The following is a 22,199-nucleotide window of genomic DNA, read 5'->3' on the forward strand; positions in this document are numbered from 1 at the left end:
TTTTAGTTTAGTTTCTTCATTAATTATTTTTAATTTGGTATAATATCAACACTAAATTTGATATACCCTGTCCACGATTTCTTCGTAAGAGCCACCTGCAAGCCCAAAGACGTCTGATCTTTTCTTCTTACTGCTGTACGCTGTACGCAGTTGTTGCCGGCCTATATTCTTTGATCAAAGAATTGGTATTATTATTAAAAGTCGGGAAGCCAATGCCATCAGATTTATTTTCCACTATAATAGTTTAAAAATCTAATAGTTGATACCTGTACTGTCTATACTGTGTCTAATATCTCTATGATCATAAACAAAAAGAAAAATCAATAAAACCTCACTCATTGTCACTCATATCATAAGTCATAACTTATCATGTAGTGTAAACACGATTTTTTAAAACATCATAGAAACGAGGAATCATAACAAATCTCATATGATAAAATCATGTAGTGTAAAGTCTACTTTAGCTAGATTATGTACTTGATACATTTTTTGTCTACGACGTGCAGATTATTGGTAAATCGATTTTTTCCGATTCCCCCCCCCCTTCGAGAGGACGTTCTAGGGGTAGGCCGGAGGTAAAAGTGTTAAACATTTTTGCATCTTGTTTGGGGTTCCAGCTTGTTCCTATGATTTTTAGAGGTTTAGTGGTATTTTCGTCACTGACGACTGGAGTATGTAAATAATCTTTTATTTAGATGTTTCAGGCATATTTGAGTCGCTCAGAAGCAGAGTGGCCTAAGTGTAAAGTTGATGTTTTGAGATATCGGCAAATAAAGAATTGAGCTAAAAATGAAAGTTTTTTTATTAACCAGTATTATTTTATTCACTTACACAAACATTTCTGGAATCTAATACATTATATGAGTCGAATGCGCAAAAAAATTAACAAAAAAAAATCTTTTTTTTCTACAAAAAAAAGTCAGTTGGGCCACTATGTCAAATATTAAGCTTTTACGAAAAAACATAAAACTTTCACTTGAGTCACTCCGATCCAATATCATTATCTACTGCCTCCACGTTTATCTTCAGGTTTATGTAAAATTCATGATAGACCGGCGGAATGTAAGGAAGAAGACTCTGAAGGTCTTTATACTTTAGTTGCTCTATGGGTCTTCCAGCAGGATAGAGGTTGTTCAAGTAGAAGTCTTCTCTTTTTATCTGAAAGACGTCTGTTCTTTTTTTTGTGACGTCAATACAATTAAATAATACACTCTCGTGATTAGAATACTTAAAATAAATTTTGAATGGCTCTTCTGATTTGAACATTAGCCACTGTATTTTAAGCCATTCTACTTTTATATCTTGCTCTCCTTTTTTTCGGTTTGTAAGTAACTTCTCTAGTTTTTCAGTACACTTAAAATTATTAGTCTTAGAACGTTTATTATGGTTTTGAGCTGCTGTATGTCGACCTTTATTGACAACATTTACTTGTATATTAATGTAAGCAGTCTGTAAATTAAAATCAGATAAGTTGTAGAAACTTTGGAAAATATTTTTTCTTTCTTCAAGAGATAACAACAAATGACACTTTCGTGGACAGCTGCAAACTCCATGAAAAAATTGTTTCTTAGACACAATTCTACCACGAGAATTCAAATATGATTTTCCTGAATTTCTTTCCAACTTAGACTTAGATCTTTTCCAAACTGAATTATTTTTCTTACGTTTTTTACCCCTACTTGATCCAGGTTCCACAAGTCCATCTTCTGTGAAGCTTACACTAGTTGTAGAAGACTCAGCATCAGAAGGTGGATGGAAGTCAGAGCCAGAATCTGTTTCAAATTCACTGGGTTCACGAGTACTGGATGTATCCGACAACGGCATTTCCAAACTATAACAAAAATATTCTGTATTAATTATTAATTCAAGTGATCAAATGTCTTTAAAAAAAACTTTTGAATAAAATCCTTTACAAATGTCTTTAAGTTAAAGACTAACCTATACTTTTGGCAACATCGCTTAGAAAACCATAAACATACCAGATATTATAAAAATATGTCTAAGTAGAAAATTAGCCTGCTTTCTTCATTTTAAAGTTATAATTTTAAGGTTATAATCTTAAAAAATTTAGAATCCTAATTTAAATTTTGAGCCGAGATATTTACAATCACTATTAATTTACACTAAAATACAATAATTTACTCACCGTTGCTCAAGATTACACAAACATAAACCGTATAAAAGGCTGATAGTACTTTAAAGAACGAATTAACGCTAGACAAGACTGATACAAACACACAAGGCAAGAGTGACAATGTCTAAAATATATTACTGCACACTGGCCCAACTGTCACTTGGGCCACGTTTCCCTAACTATAATAGATCAAGTGAAATGTTAACGTAGCCTAACTGTACAAGTCGCGCCATCTCTTGGTATACAACGAAATGTTAGTTGAGCCACCCTGAAATGAAAGATATGATAAAATGCCACCTATTGTACTACCTACCTGAATTATACAAAAAAATCAGTTGGGCCACTCTGCTTCTGAGCGACTCATTTAAGAACATCTTTAATGCTCTTGTAAACTAACAAGAATAGGCAGCTGTAATTATTGATGGTGTTCATAAATAATAGTTACTGTCACGTCACATGTCACTTTTGTGTCAAACTGTCAGCTGAAAGCTGCTGTAACATTTTTATAATTGAATGGTGGAAATATAAAAATATACAATATTTAATAGCATGGCTGCAGCTCTAGGCCGAATTACTAATTTAACAAAATCACAAGTTGGTACGTAGATGCTTTTAGCCCTTGATCAATACGAAAACATAACCTAATTGTTTTCGTTATATAATTCATGATTTACACTTTTCAGGACAATTTCTCCCAGCGATATGTAACAATCAAATTGTCTTTTACTCTGGACCGCCACCAGGTACTCCTCCACCACAAACTAAAACGAAGTTTGGGCCCCTTGCTGATGAAGATAGAATTTTTACTAATCTTTATGGTAGACATGATTGGAGGCTTAAGGGTGCCATGAAAAGGGGAGACTGGTATAAAACGAAGGAGATCTTATTGAAGGGATCAGATTGGATTATTAGTATGTATCTTAAGTTAGTTGATACACCAAAACAATAAATTATTATTAATTAAATTCAATTAATGTACTATTACTTACTATAGACACTTAAAAACTAAGTGGTAAGACTGTACTTATTCTTTTTGTGTAGTCTTTACTCTAATTTAGTAACTATTTCTTCCAGATGAGGTAAAAGTATCTGGTTTGAGAGGTAGAGGAGGAGCTGGTTTCCCATCTGGTATGAAATGGTCTTTTATGAACAAGCCAGGAGATGGACGGCCTAAATATCTTGTGGTAAATGCTGATGAAGGAGAACCAGGAACTTGCAAAGATAGAGAAATCATGAGACATGATCCACATAAGCTTGTTGAGGGATGTTTGATAGCCGGCAGAGCTATGGGAGCTAAAGCTGCATATATTTATATTAGAGGAGAGTTTTATAATGAAGCTTCAAATATGCAGGTTGCTATTGCAGAGGTAAGTGTGTAGATTCTTGTTCTTATCCTTTCTTCTTTAAGTGCCGTCTCCTGATCGGAGGTTGGATATCATATCATCACTATCTTTACTCTATCTACTGCTGTTCTGACGAGTTCTATAGAACTGCATTTAAACCAGTCCCTTAAATTCTTCAACCATGACACTCTCCTTCCTCCTCTTATCTTTTCCTGTATTATCAGCATTAGCAGTTCATATCACTGTCCCCTCATTATGTGTCCCAGATATTGTAACTTTCTTATTTTTATTGTGTTTATTATTTCGCATTCTTTGCCCATTTCTCGCAATACTTCCGTGCTAGTTTTCTTCTGTGTCCATGCTATTCTAACCATCCTCCTGTAACACCACATTTCAAAGGACTGTAACTTATTTATGTGGTCTTGTTTTTCTTTGATTCTTATTCATATAAGTAAATAAAAATATTAATTGAGAGAAAAACATTAGATATATTGGAATATGATAAATGAGAACTAATGAAGCACAATTGGAAAACACACTAATTATGTATTAAAATTATTTAGAATGGGGCAGTTCCTAATGTTCCTATAATAATAAGAATTTTTGAGTAAAAACCACCACTCATAAAAATCACCATCTAAAGATTTTAAAAATGACATTTTAATTGTAGATTATATAGATTGCAAATATGACATATATATCATATCAAATGCAAACCTTGCCACACTCTATTTTGTATCAAACTATCTTCAAAGAAAGTTTTTGTTTCCAGTAAAATATTTATTAATAATCCTGTGTTGTTTAAATTTCCATTAAAGTGTTATGGGGAAGTTGATCGAATGCTTTTTCAAAATCCACAAAACATAATATTGTTGGTCCAACCATTTTTGTTAGTATTATATTATATAGTATGAAGATGAAGACACACAATAGATTATCTAGTTTTCATGCCTTTTCTGAATCCAAACTTCTTCACATATTTTATAGATTCTATTTTGTACAATTTTGAAGAGATACGATCCATCCTGTACTTAGGAGTACACATAAAGCCATATGTCCTACTGGGCATCTGTGCATACTGTGCAAGAGCAATCTAAAAGAATCTCCTCCTTAGTAAAAATACCATGTTATTATTAGCTATCATATATCATTTTTTTGGCAACTCTTTCTTAATAACGTTCTGAAATTGTTTTCTTATGACATGTCTAAGTTAAATACATAATATGTTTGTTTGGGATTAAGCCACAATTGATTGTAATGACAATTACATTTTAACTAAAATTTTTATGTTTCGATTTCCACTCCAGAAATTGTTCTCAAAAACATTATTAGATAATTTTGTTAAGTGTATAAATGCTAAGGTTATGTTATGTCACAAAATTGGGGGTTGACTCACTTTTGGCCAGTGTTGTAGGCAACAGCCATATTTGGCTGAAAAAATGTGAGGGTGGATGTTTTGCTCCAGGGAAATTTTAAATTCTGATTATTTTAAGTGTCCACTGTTATTAATAATATGTGCTGTAAACATTTGTACGTGTGTAGACTGTTCTTGTTTAGTGAATGTGTGTTGTGTGTTGCATATGTATTGTGGATTTGCATATGTACTACCATACCAGGTTTCTTATTCTGCTATAGTTGGTATATTCTTGTTGGGGACTTCTTCTTTTAGTATTGGCAACCAAAGTCTGCTACATTCTGCTGATGGGTTGGCTACACATTTTTCTTCATTGAGTGGAATGAGTGCTGCTGCTTTGATTTTCCTCTTTTTTATGTCTGTTTCTTTCATTGTTGCATCTTTCCATTTTACTCTACGTTCATTGTCCTAGGCATGTTTGCATGTCTGTGATCTCTCAAAGTCCCTATATTTAATGTATGTTTCATGCTCATTTATCCTCATACTTAGTGGTCTTGCAGTTTGTCCCACATAGAAATTGTTGCATTCACAGGGTATTTTATAGATGCATTCTTTGATCTCTCTTGTGTGTTATTAGGTTTGGTTTTAGACAGGATAGATCTAAGCGTATTAGTTGTTTTAAAATCAGCGATCATGGAGCTACTAACACTATGCCATCGAGCAAAAAGACAAAAGAGGGAATGTAAAGGTGGTGGGGGCAAAAATATTGTTAGACAGGAAGTGCCATCTTGAGAGGCCAAATTAAACAAGGAAAGAGAGTCTTTCCTTGTTTAAGAAATCAAATTTAGTTGGGTTATGTTATTATTTGTCCCAACTGTCACATGAAATCTTATTTATATTGAAGTTTTTTAACAATTGTTTCACATTTTAGACTGTTATCGTTAATATTTAATTAAAATATTCTCGTCTAAGACACATTCTGAAAACTATTTTATAGCCACTGTTAATAAGTATCGGAAAATTTAAATTTGGCGCATTCGCATTTCCGGATATGTCCGCCATCAGAGGCCACTTTTTTGGTCGCCTTTTCATAACGATTAGATTCCCTCTTTTGTCTTTTTGCTCGATGCACTATGCACAGATAATACTTATTTTCAACTTAATAATGATTATTATAAGCAAAACTTTGGATTAGCCATGGGCTCATCCTTATCTCTATTATTAGCAAATATATTCATGGAGGATTTTGAACATAACATTGTACACAAAATAGACAAACAATGCACAGTATGGTGGAGATATGTGGATGATGTGTTCTCCATATGGACTCATGGACCAGAAGCATTGTATCAATTCCTGATGGACATCAACAATAAAGAAGAATCCATCAGATTCACCACAGAAAAAGAAAATGACAATTCACTTCATTTTCTGGATGTGCTAATCACTAAAGAGTATACAGGATATGCAACCAAAGTTTACAGAAAACCAACCCACACCAACAGATATTTAAACTACCACTAAAACCACAAGGTAAACATCAAAAAAATGACTGGCCAATGTCATTTATAAAAAAGGAGTTCCAGAAAATAAAAAAAAAACAAAAACAACAAAACACAAAAGGCAACCCAGAAACACTTACAAGAAGTTTCTCAAGGATCGCAACTATACCATATGTAAAGGGCTTATCAAAAAAATTAAAAAGGATAGTAAACAAGTACAACATTTAAAACAACTAATACACTTAGATCTTATCCTGTCCAAAACCAAACCTAATAACAAAAGAGAGATGATATAAAATATGTATAAAATACCCTGTGAATGCAACAATTTCTATGTGGGAGAAACCACAAGACCACTAGGTGTGGTAATAAACAAGCATGAAACATACATCAAAAACAGGAACTTTGACAGATCACAGACATGCAAACATGCCTAGGACAATGAACGTAGAGTAAAATGGAAATATGCAACAATAGTCATGAAAGAAACAGACATGAAAAAGAGAAAAATCAAAGAAACATCCCTCATTCTACTCAATGAAGAAAAATATGTAGCAAACCCATCAGCAAAATGTAGCAGGCTTTGATTGCCAATACTAAAAGAATTTACCAACAATAGCAGAATAAGAAACCCAGTATACACAATCATCCTCTATCATACACAATACATATACAACACACAACAAAACATCCACCCTCACATCTTTTCAGACAAATATGACTGTTTCCTACAACACTGTGGCAAAAAGCGAGTCAACTTTGAAAATTGTGACATGCAACATAACATAACCTTGTCAACAATCTTGGCTTGGCTTTTTTTAATGGCATAGACTAGGTGTCAATTGGCCAGTTACAACATGACTACTCCTCAAACATACAAATTTAATGACCTAAAGTCTATAAAATATCATTTTAACATAACTATATCTGATATTTATTTAAAATTATCACAACTGAATGTGAATAAGGGTCCTGGTCCTGATGGAGTGCCTCCCAGCTTTCTCAATAATTGTTGTTTTATATTATCCAGACTTCTTAGATGGCTGAAAACATACTTGATTGACTGAGTTCAGATGGCACATATCAGGGATTTTGTTTCCAGTGAGATTAACATTCATTTAGGAGTACCCCAGGGTTCTCATTTGGGACCCCTGTTATTTAAAATATTAATCAATGATATACACCACTGCTTCCAGCACAGTTCACCTCTTCTTTTTGCGGACGATTTAACATGATCTCAATCAGTTGAGTGAGTGGTGTATGTTGAATGCCATGGCTCTGAATGCATCCAAGTGTCATGCTGTTTCTTTTGGACGATCGAGAGATCCAATGGAATATAATTATAATATACAGAACTTTTTTGTTGACTGAGTTATCGAAATTTGTGATCTGGGAATTAATTTAGACTGTAAACTTTTATTTGAATCACATTATATGTCAATAATTTCCCAAGTCTTCACAAATGCTTGGCTTTATAAAAAGATTCATTAGACCTTCAGAATATTGAAGCGATTAAATTACTATATTGTTCTTTAGTCAGACCCATCTAGAGTATTGTTCTTGTGTATGGTCTCCATCTTATAATATTTACATATCAAAAATTGAGACAGTTCAACACAAGTTCGTGAAATATGTCACATATAAACAGGGTATACCTTTTGAATTAAATCAAGTAAATTATGATTAAATTGAAACCCAACTTGGTATTCTCTCATTGTATGACCGACGATTAATTAAAGACTTTATGACATAATTACATAATTCTACAGTCTTGTGTCGTCAGTTACTTGAGCAGGTTGGTCTGCATGTATATCTACATAAAACACGATTAAACCAAACTTTTTATGTTCCTCTTCACAGAACCAACTATGCATATAATAATTTTTTATCTCGAGCATTAAGATTGGCAAATATTCACCCAGATCTAGATTTTTTTGCACTGACGGCCGAATTCATTTCTGGTCTCAGGAATGTGTTTATTTGAGTGACTCTGAAATAGGTAATCTTCATTTTGATATGTAACACTAAATTACGTGAATAAGTTTGTGATATTTATACTTTTATTATTGTGATACTTATACTTATATTTTTTTGTTTTATTGTATACATTGTAAACATTGTTAATCTTATTGGGCAGTAGCCCCTGGAAAATAAATAAATTAAAATAAGATACAAGTTAAATATGGCTTCTTTTCAACATCATCAGTGTATTCATAAAATGGTATATATATATATATATATATATATATATATATATATATATATATATATATATATATATATATATATATATATAATATATTTATATAATATAATAACGGATTGATTACGGCTGTCGCCGCTTCTCCGCCCCCAATTTCCATCTTTTTCTGTCATATGCAGTTCCTCTTTTAAGTCTCTTGCCGCCATTGCTTCATCAATATCGTTGCGCCAACTTCTCCGTGGTCGTCCTCTCTTTCTTCTTTCAGGAGGGATCCATTCCAGTACTCTTCTGGGCCATTTGTACTCTGGCATTCTTTTAACATGTCCGAACCAGATTAATTGTGTTCTTTCTATGTCCTCATTGATATTTCGCCCATTTTCATTTCGGTTCTAACTCTCTCCAGTTTCGATCTACCGCAGCTTCGTCTCAGATAATCCATTTCTGTCGTCATAAGTTTGTTTCTATTAGCTTTGGTGACGTCCCATACTTCCGAACCATAAAGTGTAAAACTTTGGACTATTCTGCCGTAAATGTTTTTTTTTTTTGGTTTCTCTTCGAATTGTTTTTTTCCAGAGAAGAGAGTTTAAGGCACGGGTCGCTGATCTGCCCTTGTTTATTCTTTCCCTGTATATACTTTCCCTGTATATAATTCAAAATATATTTTTTTATAATATTACATCCTTAACAAAATTATTTAATACTTTTTTGTGAATGATTTCCAGAGTGGAAATTGAAACGTCAAATTTTTAGGTAAATTGTAATTGTCATTACAATCAATTGTGGCTTAATCCCATATAAACATAGTATTTAACTCTTTCTTAAAATTAATAACAATGAGGTCAAATAAAAATAACAATGAATAAATATTTTCTAGGCATACCAGGCTGGATATTTAGGTAAAAATGCATGTGGTTCTGGCTATGATTTTGATGTATTTATGCACAGAGGTGCTGGTGCATATATCTGTGGAGAAGAAACTGCATTAATTGAATCCATTGAAGGTAAACAAGGAAAACCAAGATTGAAACCTCCATTCCCAGCTGATGTAGGTGTATTTGGTTGCCCTACAACTGTAACTAATGTTGAAACTGTTGCAGTATCACCAGTAAGTGAAAATTTCATTGTTTTAAAATTTGAAGTTAGACAAATGTAAACCACTGTTTTTAGAGTATTTGCAGAAGAGGAGGTACTTGGTTTGCTTCATTTGGCAGAACCCGTAACTCTGGTACCAAATTATTTAACATTTCTGGTCATGTTAATCGTCCATGTACAGTAGAAGAAGAGATGAGCATACCATTGAAAGAGCTTATTGAAGTGCATGCCGGAGGTGTTACTGGTGGGTGGGACAACCTTTTGGCTATTATTCCAGGAGGATCATCTACACCTCTTATACCAAAAAAGTAGGTACTGATTTAACTATAGAGGCTAAAAATGCTCTAATAAGTTGGGTCATGGAAAAAGTGCTTTAAAAATTAGATGAAATATATGTGAAAGTGATTGATATTAACAGGGAAGAATTTTGAAGAACAATATTTCTATTTTTGAGACCATGAATCTTTTTATTATTCATTATTTTATATAATATATATTTATTTTAGTCAATTTTTTTCAGAAGCTTTTTGTTAGTATAACCAGTCCTACTGTAGCTAATTGGCTTATTGTATATCTTTTATTCATATAATCTTCTGGCTCAGGTTTTAGTATTAATGACTACTGACAGCCAGGACTGGCATCTTCATGTACCCTATGAAGCACAGTGGTGGCTCAGTTAAATTAAAAATTTTCGGTATCTGTGCTGGGTATCAAAACCAGGCTATCTGGCTTGTTAAGCCAGTACTATAACCACTGAGCTATGGTTGCCACATTCACCTTCTTCTTCTTTTTTGAGTGCCTCTCCTATCGGAGATTGGATATCATTAGGGCGATTCTAATTTTATTTACTGCTGTTTTGAATAATTCGTTAGTGGTACAGCCAAACCACTCTCTTAAATTTCTCATCCAGGACATTCCTCTACGGCCTGGATTTCTGCACATTCACTTACAATACTAAAAACATAAAATTTGACACGTTTTTATTCTTTTAGAGTGTGTGAGGATGTTTTAATGGACTTTGATGGTTTAGTTGCAGCCCAAACTAGTTTGGGAACTGCTGCTATTATTGTGATGAATAAACAAACTGATATTGTAAAAGCAATTGCTAGACTCATTATGTTCTATAAACATGAATCTTGTGGACAATGCACTCCATGCAGAGAGGGTAAGTTATTACTTTTTGAATTAGTAAATAATTTATAATTCTTTTTCTTTCTGCATCTTTTATATGATTATAAGTTCTAGTATATTTTTTTTATTGTAGGGGTAAACTGGATGAACAAAATGATATACCGTTTTGTAGACGGCAATGCAAAACCAGATGAGATTGATATGCTGTGGGAAATCAGCAAACAAGTCGAAGGACACTCAATATGTGCTCTTGCTGATGGTGCAGCATGGCCTGTACAAGGTCTAATCAGGCATTTTAGACCAGAGCTAGAAGAAAGGATGCGAAAATATCATGAACAGAAGAGTGCTGCAGTTTAATGATAAATATATTATTATTATATAGAACTTAAGAATAAGGATAAATTACCATTTTTAAGTAATTTCAATTTTTTTTTTATTTTGTCTTTTTGGTTGATTTTTACAAATTGCAGAATGTCATAATGTAAATTATTTGTTAATATCTCGTATGTAAATACTGTCATTATATGTTAAATAAATTAAAAAATATAATATGAGTTTATTGAACATACTATATTACAGCAATAATTCTAAATTAACACCCTAAGACTGGATAGTAAATTTGAACAACTAATTTAAAAATGTGTAAATTTTGAGTGTTAATCATATCATTATCTAAAGTTTAAATGAATTGGGTATGAACTGTTATGTATTGCTGGATTTCAACACCAGAGAGAAAAAAACTGCTTGCACAATTACATAAAGACTGATTAAAAGATGAAAGCAGGCTACAGGATCAACAAGATGACTCTTCATGCAGCAGTGGTCAGAACTTGAGAGAAAGTAGATGCCATTGATATTATATAAAAATAATTATCAACTATAACAGAAAATATAATCATTTGTTTTATTTCTAGTGTTATTTACATACATAGTGAATTTTTCAAAACCTGTACAAAAACATTACCAATTAATCATAGTTATTCAAATATTAACTTCATGTATTTGCATTTTTGATAACCAAATGTTCATTATCTTTAAATTTTATGTTTAATTTCACTGCATTTTCTATTAACGTTTATTTACAAACATGAAGATCCTCTTCACAATACACTTGATAATGTTGCCTTAGTATTGGGGCCTTTCCTGAAAATTTATAAATGGTTAGATTTTTGTAACAAAGGACAAGAAAACCTAAATTTAATAATTTTTGTGTTTTAATGATATGATCTCTCTACTCAATTAGAGATTTCTCAGTCCATGATAGTGTTAATATTCAATATAATCACATCTTCAGTGCTTCTAAATCACCATGTTTCCTTTTATCTATATATATTCTATCTTGAACCATGTCAATAATAATTTACCTAATACAGGTCTTGTGTAACTGTCTTCTGTTACTTTGATACCCTCCTTTCTCATATGTTCTACTAGGTAATTTTATTTTTTCAACTTGCCTATCTTAATATATACACTTTCATTGCGGCATATACCAGTGCCATGTTTACTTTCTGATATCTTTGTGGCAAAACAGACTTCATTAGTGCTTCTTGAATTTAAAAGTCCAAATCTATGATAGATTGAACTTTAAGTATGTCTGCTATAGGCGAGTGGTTTACCACTATAAGCAGAGCATAAACTGATAAAAAAAATTTTGCATTTCTAACGCTATACTGGGAGTATGGTCACAGTGACACAGGGACTCTGCGCTTAGAAATTTTTGTTTAAATTTAAAACTGTTCTTAGCAAGATAGAAACAACTTATCCTTGTCAAAATAGTCTTATATGTAAAGGTTTAAAGATTATAAGACTTTTTGTAGAATTATAATTCATTCAGTAGGTTTTTAGAAAAAAATTCCTATAATCACTAAGCGATTCAGAGAAATTGTTCAGGGAACAAACACTTCCAGCACACTTGAAAAAATTTAAAAAAAAAATACATTTAAGTATATAAAATCGAATAAAAAATAAAAAAGATGAAGAAAAAAGGTATGGTAGAAATGCAAAAAAAATTTAGTCATTATATTCTGCTTCTAAGCATCTTTTTAGGGGTAAACGGCTCACCAATTATAAATTAGGATAAATAAGTAGGTAATTAGAAAAATGGTGTCGAAAAATAATTTATTTACTTAATAATCTGACAATGTATATCACTTTTAAATAATTAACTAAACAATTAGTCTTGCAGATGAAAATTTCTCCCTTAACTATCTGATTTATAGATGATTGAACAGTTATAAGAGATTTCTGATAGTTATTTATGTCTTTATCTGTAATTTAATTAACAAAAACTAAAAATTTAAAACCAAGAGGTAAATTTTCATATGAGTTAAGACATACCATCCATTCTACAATTTCTAATAGCACTGCAATTACTTGATTTTATCACTAACAAATACTTACTCATCATTTATCAAAGGCAAGCATGAAAAATAACATTTTTTGTTAAAAAGGGAATTGAATCAAACAATAGTTTATGTAACATATAATTACATCATACAGTTGTATACAAATTACTGAAAATATCCATGTGCGAAAAGTAACTCTTAAGTATTACAGTTACATTTGCAAGATAATAGAAATATATTCTGATTATGTGGCAACGAAACATTTTTTCATACAAAAAAATCAGTAACTTTAGTAGTTCTAATACTCTGCATATTCTAGATTAAATTTTGTCATTTCAAACCTGTAGTTCAACAGTTACTGCTATATACATGAAGTTATGTATACATATAAATTAGTTGGGAAATAATATATACTCATCAATAACATCAGATCCACATCAAAATTAAACATAGTGTACATTGTTTGAGATAATTATTACAATGCCTTTAATATTTTAAATTTTATTACAATTTTCATTAATAGAAACATATTGAAAGATATTTTTTGACTATGTATAATATATATATATATATATATATATATATATATATATATATATATATATATATATATATATATATATATATATATATATAGTGATGAGTGCCTTAAGAACCGGCAAAATAACGCAAAAGATAGAAAACATAACATGTTGTGAAATAAAAAGAGATGAAAATAGTAGAGGTGGAAAATTATCGATAGAAACCTCTAATTTACATTAAATTACATTAGGACTATCCATAGTTTCCCACCTTTAGACGTTAGCTTATGAGCTAGTTGACTTCAGTCATAATATTACAAGTATGACGTCAAATATTTACATTTTTTAAATTTCGCATAAAGTAAAAACTGATTGAAGGCAATAAAGCAAATGTAAGTAAACAGTTTAATTAGTAGTAATTTGATAATTAATTCTGTTTTGACGAATACAGAATAACAAGCTATAATAATTCTGTATTGAGAAGAGTGTATGCCACATCTCTCTCAAATCATAGTTTATTATTGATCAATACTTTAATTTTGGATGAAAAAATACTACTACTTAAACTGTTTTTACTTACATTACATGATATGTATTACTATGACTGAAGTCAACAAGCTCATAAGCTAACTTCTAAAGGTGGGAAATTTTCGATAATTCTAATGTAATGTAAAGTAAATTATAGGCTTATAGGTTAATATCGATAATTTCTCACCTCTACTACTTTCATCTCTTTTTATTTCACAATGTATTATGTTTTCTATCTTTTGCGTTATTTTGCCGGTTCTTAAGGCACTCATCCCTGCATATATATATATATATATATATATATATATATATATATATATATATATATATATATATATATATATATAATATATATATATATATATATATATATATATATATATATATATATATATATATATATAAAAATTGTAGACATTTGATATGCAAGTTAGATTATTGTTAATGTAATAAAAGTAAAGAAACAGTGTATTCTTAAAAAATCATGAATACCTGAATCAGAATACCACTTTTCAGACAAGTTAGTGCCACATAATATTTATATGACAAATTTAATAAGTATTCAAAAAATTTACAAATTTGTATAGCAGTTCATTGAAAATGGAAACTTACGATGAAACTTCATCATTTCCTCCATCAAAATCAAGTTTTACATCTTCATGGAGACCTTCTACATCAACTTCAGATTCTGCAGCATTTAACATATTTAAAGTGACTTCAGATTTTATCATAGGTTGCTAAAAATCAAATGTTTCTGTTAGATATTATGAATTAAAAAAGACATTGGTCATAAACTAAAACATTTTTATACACTTGTGGGGAAAACCTTATATATAAAAAAATCATACCTGTTGAAGCTGGACTGGCGCTACTGACTGATTAACCTGTCTCACTGGCAATCCTGCATCCTCAAAGGCTTTCTTCTTTAATGCCGTCCTAATTTGGGATCTAACATTAATAAAAAAAGAGTGTTATGATACATAGGTTTCAGAAGAAATTGGGATAAGTGACTTACACTGTCCGCCTTTTTATATGATCACTAATTTGGTTTAATCCATCTGAAAATTGTTTGACAACTTGACGTAGCATCTCAATTTCTTCATCAGTCCATTTTCTGATTAAAAAATAATATCCTAATGAAAAAATTATAAAATATTTTGTTTTGAGAATAAGATGAATTTAAGATTATGGTTTACTTCATGAAATTCTGGGGTATGTTGAAAAATACTCTAATAAAAAGCTCTACCAGTTTCAACCTTTTTTTACTACATTATCAAACATGTCCATTCGACTAGGTTATTTATATTAAGTTCAAAATATTATTTGTAAATATTCAATATACTATTCTTACCCTGTAGGAGATTCTGCATTAGGATGTAATTGCATTGTTAGATCTCCTAATCTATTAAAAGCTTGTCCTGCGGCAGTGAATATTTCACCAACCTGTAACCAATATTAAAGCTACAATTTTTATTAAAGCTTTAATAAAAAAAATATATTATACCTTACTGGCTGAACTCATAATTATTTTATCGAATATAAAAAATACTTCATTCAAAACATTTCCTGAGTTTAAACATGAAGTTAAGCACAAATCAAAGTCAAATGAAATGTCAAAGTCAGTGGAAAAACCGGACAAATATCTGCTTCTTTTTTTGTGTATCAAATTGAGTTTCAACGGGGACTGAAATATATTTATTAAATCGACTTCCCCTTTCTAGATCCAAAAATATAAATAAACTTATTTATATTTTCATATTAAAAAATATATTGTTAAAATTATAAAATTTTGTCGTAGGTGCTATTTTGACAAAAAAAACTGTCAATTTAAGAACCATTGACAAGAAATTCATCAACAAAATATTATGGATAACGCTACTATAAAATCCATAAAGAAAAATTTTACTATTATACTATATTTTATTACTATTATTTATCTGCTGTTCATAAAATACGTTAAAGATACTTTAAAGATTATCAAATAATATCCCCTTTTACTTAAATAATGATTATACACAAATTTGTTGTTTGAGAGGACATTATTGGATTTGATATAATTAAATTATTTTTATTTATTACTGTTAAATAATGAAGATATATTTTAAATTTTAAGTGGTTTATTATTGAACAGTAGGTTTTCTGTACGTCTGTATAGTGGTCTGTGGTCTGTAGTAGCAGAGAACTACGAAAAACGAAATTGTGTTAGTGTTCGTAGTTCTCTGGTAGTAGTTCTATTCTATATGCTTTTGTAAGTGGGGGTAGTTATAATAGTCCAAAAGCACCAAAAGATTAGGTTAGTGGGAATGTCAAACAAAAGAAATATTAGTCAACATAGTCATTTACAGTGATAATTGCTAAGTAATAGCATCATCATATGCGGGTGATTTGAGCAGCAAACAGTAGATTTAAAATTTAATAATAAGGTAATAGTGATAAGAAGTAACTAAATCAAAAATAATTTTAAAATGGAAGGTGGACCAAATATTCAAGAAAAGGAGGATGAACCTGCAGCTCCGCGGGGGTGTTTTAATTTCCTTTGTCACCCCTTAGGTTCTGGCCATAGATTTATAGCTTTAATATTCATGTGTTTCCTAAGTTTTGGTAAGTTTAAATATTTTTTCTCAAACATAAGGTTGGTGAATTCATGGTTAGATAATGTGTTAATTGTAATCTGAGATGTAGGATGTTCTCTACAGATCTTACTGAAAGTATTTGTTTAAAAAACTATCTCATATTCTTTGATAATGTTATTAACAAACCATTACATATTCTTATCTTTGTTTATAGTATATTTCCCAGTATGACAATTTGCTGAGATTAATTATTCTTTGTGGTTGATAATCTTTGATCCCTAGCATAATATGTTTGGTGTAATTAGGTCAATTTTTTGTTTTTATACAAAAATGCAAGTCTACTGTGTTTAATATTATCAGGAATAATTTTTATGTAATACAGTGCCTATTTATTTAATAACATTTACTTTTAAATTATTTGTTACAACTGCAAAGTGGATAAAATTAAATAGTTATGGTTACAAATGGAGGCTGAGAAAATAATTTTTTGTTTAAATTTTTCTATTAGCCACAAAAAGTATGATATAATTTGTAGGATTTAGTTATAATGATTTTGTTCCTCCTAATAAAAGTTTAATGATGTGATTTTCTAGCATTCTATAATATTTTATACTTCAATTTGCTGTACTGATTACAGAAATATTTTGTTAAAAAAATCCAAGTATATTCCTAGCTGTTTTTAATAAGTTTGGGAAAAAGCAATAATCAAACTTAGCTCAATATGGCAAATGCAGTGGATGATCTGATGAATTCATATCCTACATTCTTTTGATGAAAGATCATTTTTGCTAGACTATCAAGTGCTTTTTCAAGTCAAATTGGTCCAATACAGCTACATAGTATACACCAGTTGTTGCTGTATCATTTTCCAAGTAATCTACAGTAAACAATTGCTATCAATCTTCTGGCCAATTAAACAGTCTAAGTCTTCTCTGGTAACCCTTCACCATTTTTTCTGTACTGCTTTACTTAACTCTTCTTTTGTCTTCTATGGGTAGCAATGGGTCCATATTTCATCAACAATCATATTGGGAAGAAGAATAATTTAGCCTGCATTCTGTCATTTCCAAACAATTCTTGGAATCCAGTACTATGTCCATTTTTGGTATACAATGAGAAAACACACTTATTGTGCAGATAGCTCTTTTAATCAAAATTTGACAGTATCTGCTTTTCTCATTATTAGTGCAACTTAAAAAAAATAACTAATCGGTATTTATTTAAGAAAAACTTTAATAAGTATTTTAGTTGCCATGCAGAGTATTTGTCATTTGATATTTTAAACAAAAACACAATAATACTAGCTGCTATAAGTGAAAACTTTTTTATATTTATAATTATAGTGATGGTTCCATATTACCAAGGATTTGTATTTTGTGGTTAGTTTTGTAAAATACATCATAAGTAAAGAGAAGAGATTTTGAAAACAATTTTATGGTTTTTCCTTTCCTTAATTTAAGAGAATGCAGATGTCCCATACAATGTGGCAATTCTTCATTCTAAATTGTTTTTTTTTCTAAATTTTCCACAACAGTTTCAGCTGGAGTGTACTCAAAATCTAATTATAAATAACCTTCCACAGAAATTCCTCCAAAAATTTAAGGTTCAACTTAAACAACCAACTCTACACAGCACCCAACTGGACTAATAAACTGACTAAACTACATTCATTTTACATATTCCCAATTGTCAACAGAAGCACGTGAAAGCCAAACAGGGTCGTACTGATGTGTATCATATGATTTTTAAAAATACAGTATACTCCCTCTATAACGAACACGGTTATTACGAGGTTTCGCTTATAACGAGGTACATTAGATGTCCCGTGAAATTTCTATTGAACTATAACCCTCTATAGCGAGGTACATTTGGTTATAACGAGATAAAATAAGATTGAAAAACGTGTTTTTTACGTTTCGGCCCGGCCGTAGCTATAAATAAATACCCTTTTTAACTGCGCCGCCCGCAATAAAATTCTTACAATTTATGATTCTTAGTTGGAAATTTACAATTTATGATTCACAAGTGTCATTGTAGGGGGTTGACCATTCACACCTAATAAGGTCCTAATAGACAAGATGTGCAAAGTGTTTTAAAGGTTGTCAGAAACTTTATCCAAAGAAAAAACGTAAATGAAGAAGCATAAAATTGTTTCACATCTTTAGAAAATATGATAAATAGAATACTGGACAATTTAAAGCAGTCAAAAATGACAGACTTCTTCCAATTGCAGACGCAGAAGTTTATGTTATTCTTGAAAATACTCTTTATACAGACTTACAGAATACAGATTTTTTGTTTTAACGTATATCATTGACAATAAAAGTAAACAACTCTTTTTTTTTAATGTATTTGATTGACAATAAAAGTTTTTTTCAAAAACGCCATTCAAACAATATCTATTAGCATCTTCTATTACTCTGAATGGCTTCACTATAGAAAGTTAATGTTTTAGAAAAATACATATTCCTATGCATGCACAGTATTATTGTTGTTGGATATAACGAGATCCGCTTATAACGAGGTAATTAGTCTGCCATTTCAGTTCTCGTTATAGAGGGAGTCTACTGTATTTACTTTTGAAACTGTTAGTGTAAGAATTTCTTGAAATTTAATCATTAAATTACAAATAAACTAAACTCTGAAAAATAACACGACCAGTAAATAACTTAACAATAACTATAACATAAATACAGTATACTCCCTCTATAATGAACACAGTTATTACGAGGTTTCGCTTATAGCGAGGTACATTAGATTTCTGATGAAATTTCTATTGAACTATAACCCTCTATAGCGAGGCAAATTTGGTTATAACGATAGAAAATAAGATCAAAAAACGTGTTTTTTTACGTTTTTGGCCCTGCTCCCTGCTGTGGCTTTAAATAAATACCCTTTTTAACTGCCGCCTGCAATAGACTTAATTGCCATGCCGCCAGCAATAAACTTCTTTACAATAAATACAACTGTTTCACATCTAGAAAATATGATAAATAGAATGATACTGGACAATTTAAAGCAGTCAAAAATGACAGACTTCTTCCAATTGCAGAAGCAATAGTTTATGTTATCCTTGAAAATACGCTTTATACATTATGTAGTTAGAAAAAGATGTAAATACAGATTTTTTGTTTTAATATATATCATTGACAATAAAAGCAAACATCTGTTTTTTGTTTTAATGTAGGTATTTCATTGATAATAAAAGTAAACATTTTTTTTTTCAAATACACCATACGCCATTCAAACAATATTTAGCATCTTAAATTGCTCCGAATAGCTTCACTATAGGAAGTTTTAGAAAACTACATATCATATGTATGCACAGTAATATTGTTGTGTGATATAACGAGATCAGCTTATAATGAGGTAATTAGTTTGCCATTTCAGTTCTCGTTATAGAGGGAGTCTACTGTATAACACAATATATTAACTTAAAAATCAACACGATACAATTTGAATTTAAACATGCTGGCAAGTTTAGATCTGTAACATGAGAATCTGTTTGGCTTAATTTAATAAATTATATTTAATAGCCTCTTGACAAATGAGACAGCTAATATCAACATGTGCGTTTGTTGACAGATGGGAATTTGCTAAATGAATGAACTTTAACACTAGTGTGTATAAGAAAACTGATCTGAATGTTATGAAACAAAAAAATTATTGAAAAAACAAAAATGATAATATGTCACACCTTGATAAAAAGTATACTGACATACAGATCTAAAAACTGAATAATAAATTTCTCAATGGAAGTTATAGTTTATATGGGGAATTAAAGACTAATCTGGTACATATATGTCAGTAAAGTGGATCAGAGACATTAGGAAAACAAAACAAAAGAATGGAGTCTGGTAGAAAAAGGGAAGAGAGAAAGACCTTAAAGATCATTTAGTTAGAGATTAAGTAGAGAGACATTGGGAACTAGAAAGTAGTACATACTAGATACTAGTATGTACTACTTAAAACATTTAGCAAAATAATAATATTATACCTTCTGACCTCTCTGGCTACTTCTTAGAACAGGATTTTTGTTTTAAATATGTTAGTTTGGAGAAAATGTTTTAACAATGTATCATTGAATTTGAATAATTTTTTTATTTTTATAATATTGTGTAGGTCATAAAAGGGTTTAACAACCTAGATTGAGCAATTGGGTTGAAGATCTCTAGCACTATTTAAAATTCTCCACTTGTTTTAAAGTATACCAAAACCACATATAATGTTAATTTATTTATTGATAACAAATGGGACAAACCCACTGTCAAAATTATACAAGAATTCAGCATTAAAGAAATATTCAATATATAAAAATACAAATAAAATATACATGAATGCAAGAAGTAAGTAAGTACACACCAAGTACAGAGTATCATTTTGCATTTTAGTATTCCAGTGCTTCAAATAGTACCTAAAGCTATTCATAGATAAATTCAACATATCTATCTCATGATCTCACAATCTTGTTAGTCACTAATTATAAATATGTTAATGTGTGATCAGGATAAGGTTCAAAATGTGTCCAGATAAGCCATTTATTACCAACTAGCTGACCTGCCAAACTTCATACCGCCTTAAAATTAAATAAAGTATCAAAGTTCAATAAGCACCTCTTTCGAGTCTATTAAATAACAGAAATCTCTGGGTAAAGAAATGAATCCACTTGCATGTTATTTTTGGAGCATCTTTACATGCCACCACAAATTGGATGATGTTAGTCATGCATTTAGTTCGTCTGCAGCAATTAATTAGGGGATAATTATTTAATAATGAACAATCTAAAAATAGCATCATGGCTTCACCAACAATGTTTTTGATTGTCATGAATATCTTTCATAGTTCTGTCCAGTCCCTGTAATGACTTTTGATGGGCCAGTGTACATTCATCCCAAACAGTATAAATACCTGTAAAATCTTCATCATTGCTCTGTTTTTGGCGATGTTGCAATCTGGTGTTTCATTAATTTGGCAAAATTTGCAATTTGTCTGCCTTCCAATAAAGTTTTAGATATTCCAGATGAAGCCAACGCTAGGGCTACTGAGATCTGATCTTTGCCAGTAACAATAAAATTAGTAATGTTTTTTCTGTCTATCCCCAGCATTAAGGAAGTAAATTCCACTAGATCAAATCTTCACAGCATCTATACAAGTATGGTATGTGCAATCCTTTGTTGTTGATTCAATTGTAGAAAATTTGTATAAACTATTTTGATAAATGCTTTAGTGTTGAATGGGTATTCTCTTTGTAACTGTTGTTCTCTTTCATAAAGTCACAAAAGAAATGAATAACATTTATTTACTGTCAAATATTAACCATGCATCATACATTTTCTTCAAAAGATATATTTAGCTACATGAAACAACTATGTGTTGATAGTAATCTAAAATAAAAAAAAATAAAATAAAAAACATAAAAAATAATTAAATTAGCATACTGCCGATCTGTTAATATTCGTCAAATTTAAGATAT

The 22,199-nt window shown here is 30.5% G+C and overlaps 3 protein-coding genes across 10 annotated transcripts in view; 2 read left to right on the forward strand and 1 right to left on the reverse strand.

Annotated features, from left to right (window-relative positions):
• The first annotated feature begins 2,574 nt into the window (after positions 1-2,574).
• On the forward strand, positions 2,575-11,323 carry LOC140447745 (NADH dehydrogenase [ubiquinone] flavoprotein 1, mitochondrial-like). The gene is made up of 7 exons (XM_072540575.1): positions 2,575-2,732; positions 2,818-3,045; positions 3,209-3,501; positions 9,411-9,641; positions 9,704-9,936; positions 10,621-10,793; positions 10,893-11,323. The coding sequence occupies exons 1-7, from the start codon at positions 2,684-2,686 to the stop codon at positions 11,114-11,116; spliced, it is 1,431 nt and encodes a 476-aa protein (XP_072396676.1). The 5' UTR covers positions 2,575-2,683; the 3' UTR covers positions 11,117-11,323.
• A 318-nt stretch (positions 11,324-11,641) lies between these two features.
• LOC140447746 (BPTF-associated chromatin complex component 1) lies at positions 11,642-15,783 on the reverse strand. Of its 3 annotated transcripts, none has more exons than XM_072540577.1 (6): positions 15,658-15,783; positions 15,505-15,596; positions 15,169-15,267; positions 15,002-15,101; positions 14,766-14,890; positions 11,642-11,897 (listed from the first exon to the last, which is right to left on the reverse strand). In XM_072540577.1, the coding sequence occupies exons 1-6, from the start codon at positions 15,673-15,675 to the stop codon at positions 11,885-11,887; spliced, it is 447 nt and encodes a 148-aa protein (XP_072396678.1). In that variant the 5' UTR covers positions 15,676-15,783; the 3' UTR covers positions 11,642-11,884. The 3 variants fall into 3 exon arrangements, with proteins under 3 accessions (XP_072396678.1, XP_072396677.1, XP_072396679.1); XM_072540576.1 differs by having other exon boundaries at positions 11,642-11,902; XM_072540578.1 differs by lacking the exon at positions 11,642-11,897 and adding an exon at positions 12,861-13,154.
• A 640-nt stretch (positions 15,784-16,423) lies between these two features.
• LOC140447748 (lysosomal dipeptide transporter MFSD1) overlaps positions 16,424-22,199 on the forward strand; it is a 112,052-nt gene continuing 106,276 nt past the window's right edge. For 2 of the 6 annotated variants that reach the window (XR_011951632.1, XM_072540579.1), the window contains exon 1: positions 16,424-16,754. Coding sequence is in view for 5 of the 6 variants with exons in the window: in XM_072540579.1 (XP_072396680.1) it covers positions 16,619-16,754 (136 nt within the window). In the remaining variant the exon portion in view is untranslated. The remainder of the gene's footprint in view (positions 16,755-22,199) is intronic. The other 4 variants (XM_072540581.1, XM_072540580.1, XM_072540582.1 and 1 more) reach the window with 3 other exon arrangements.

The sequence above is a fragment of the Diabrotica undecimpunctata genome, chromosome 8 (genome assembly GCF_040954645.1).
Source record: "Diabrotica undecimpunctata isolate CICGRU chromosome 8, icDiaUnde3, whole genome shotgun sequence".
NCBI classification, from domain to species: domain Eukaryota; kingdom Metazoa; phylum Arthropoda; class Insecta; order Coleoptera; family Chrysomelidae; genus Diabrotica; species Diabrotica undecimpunctata.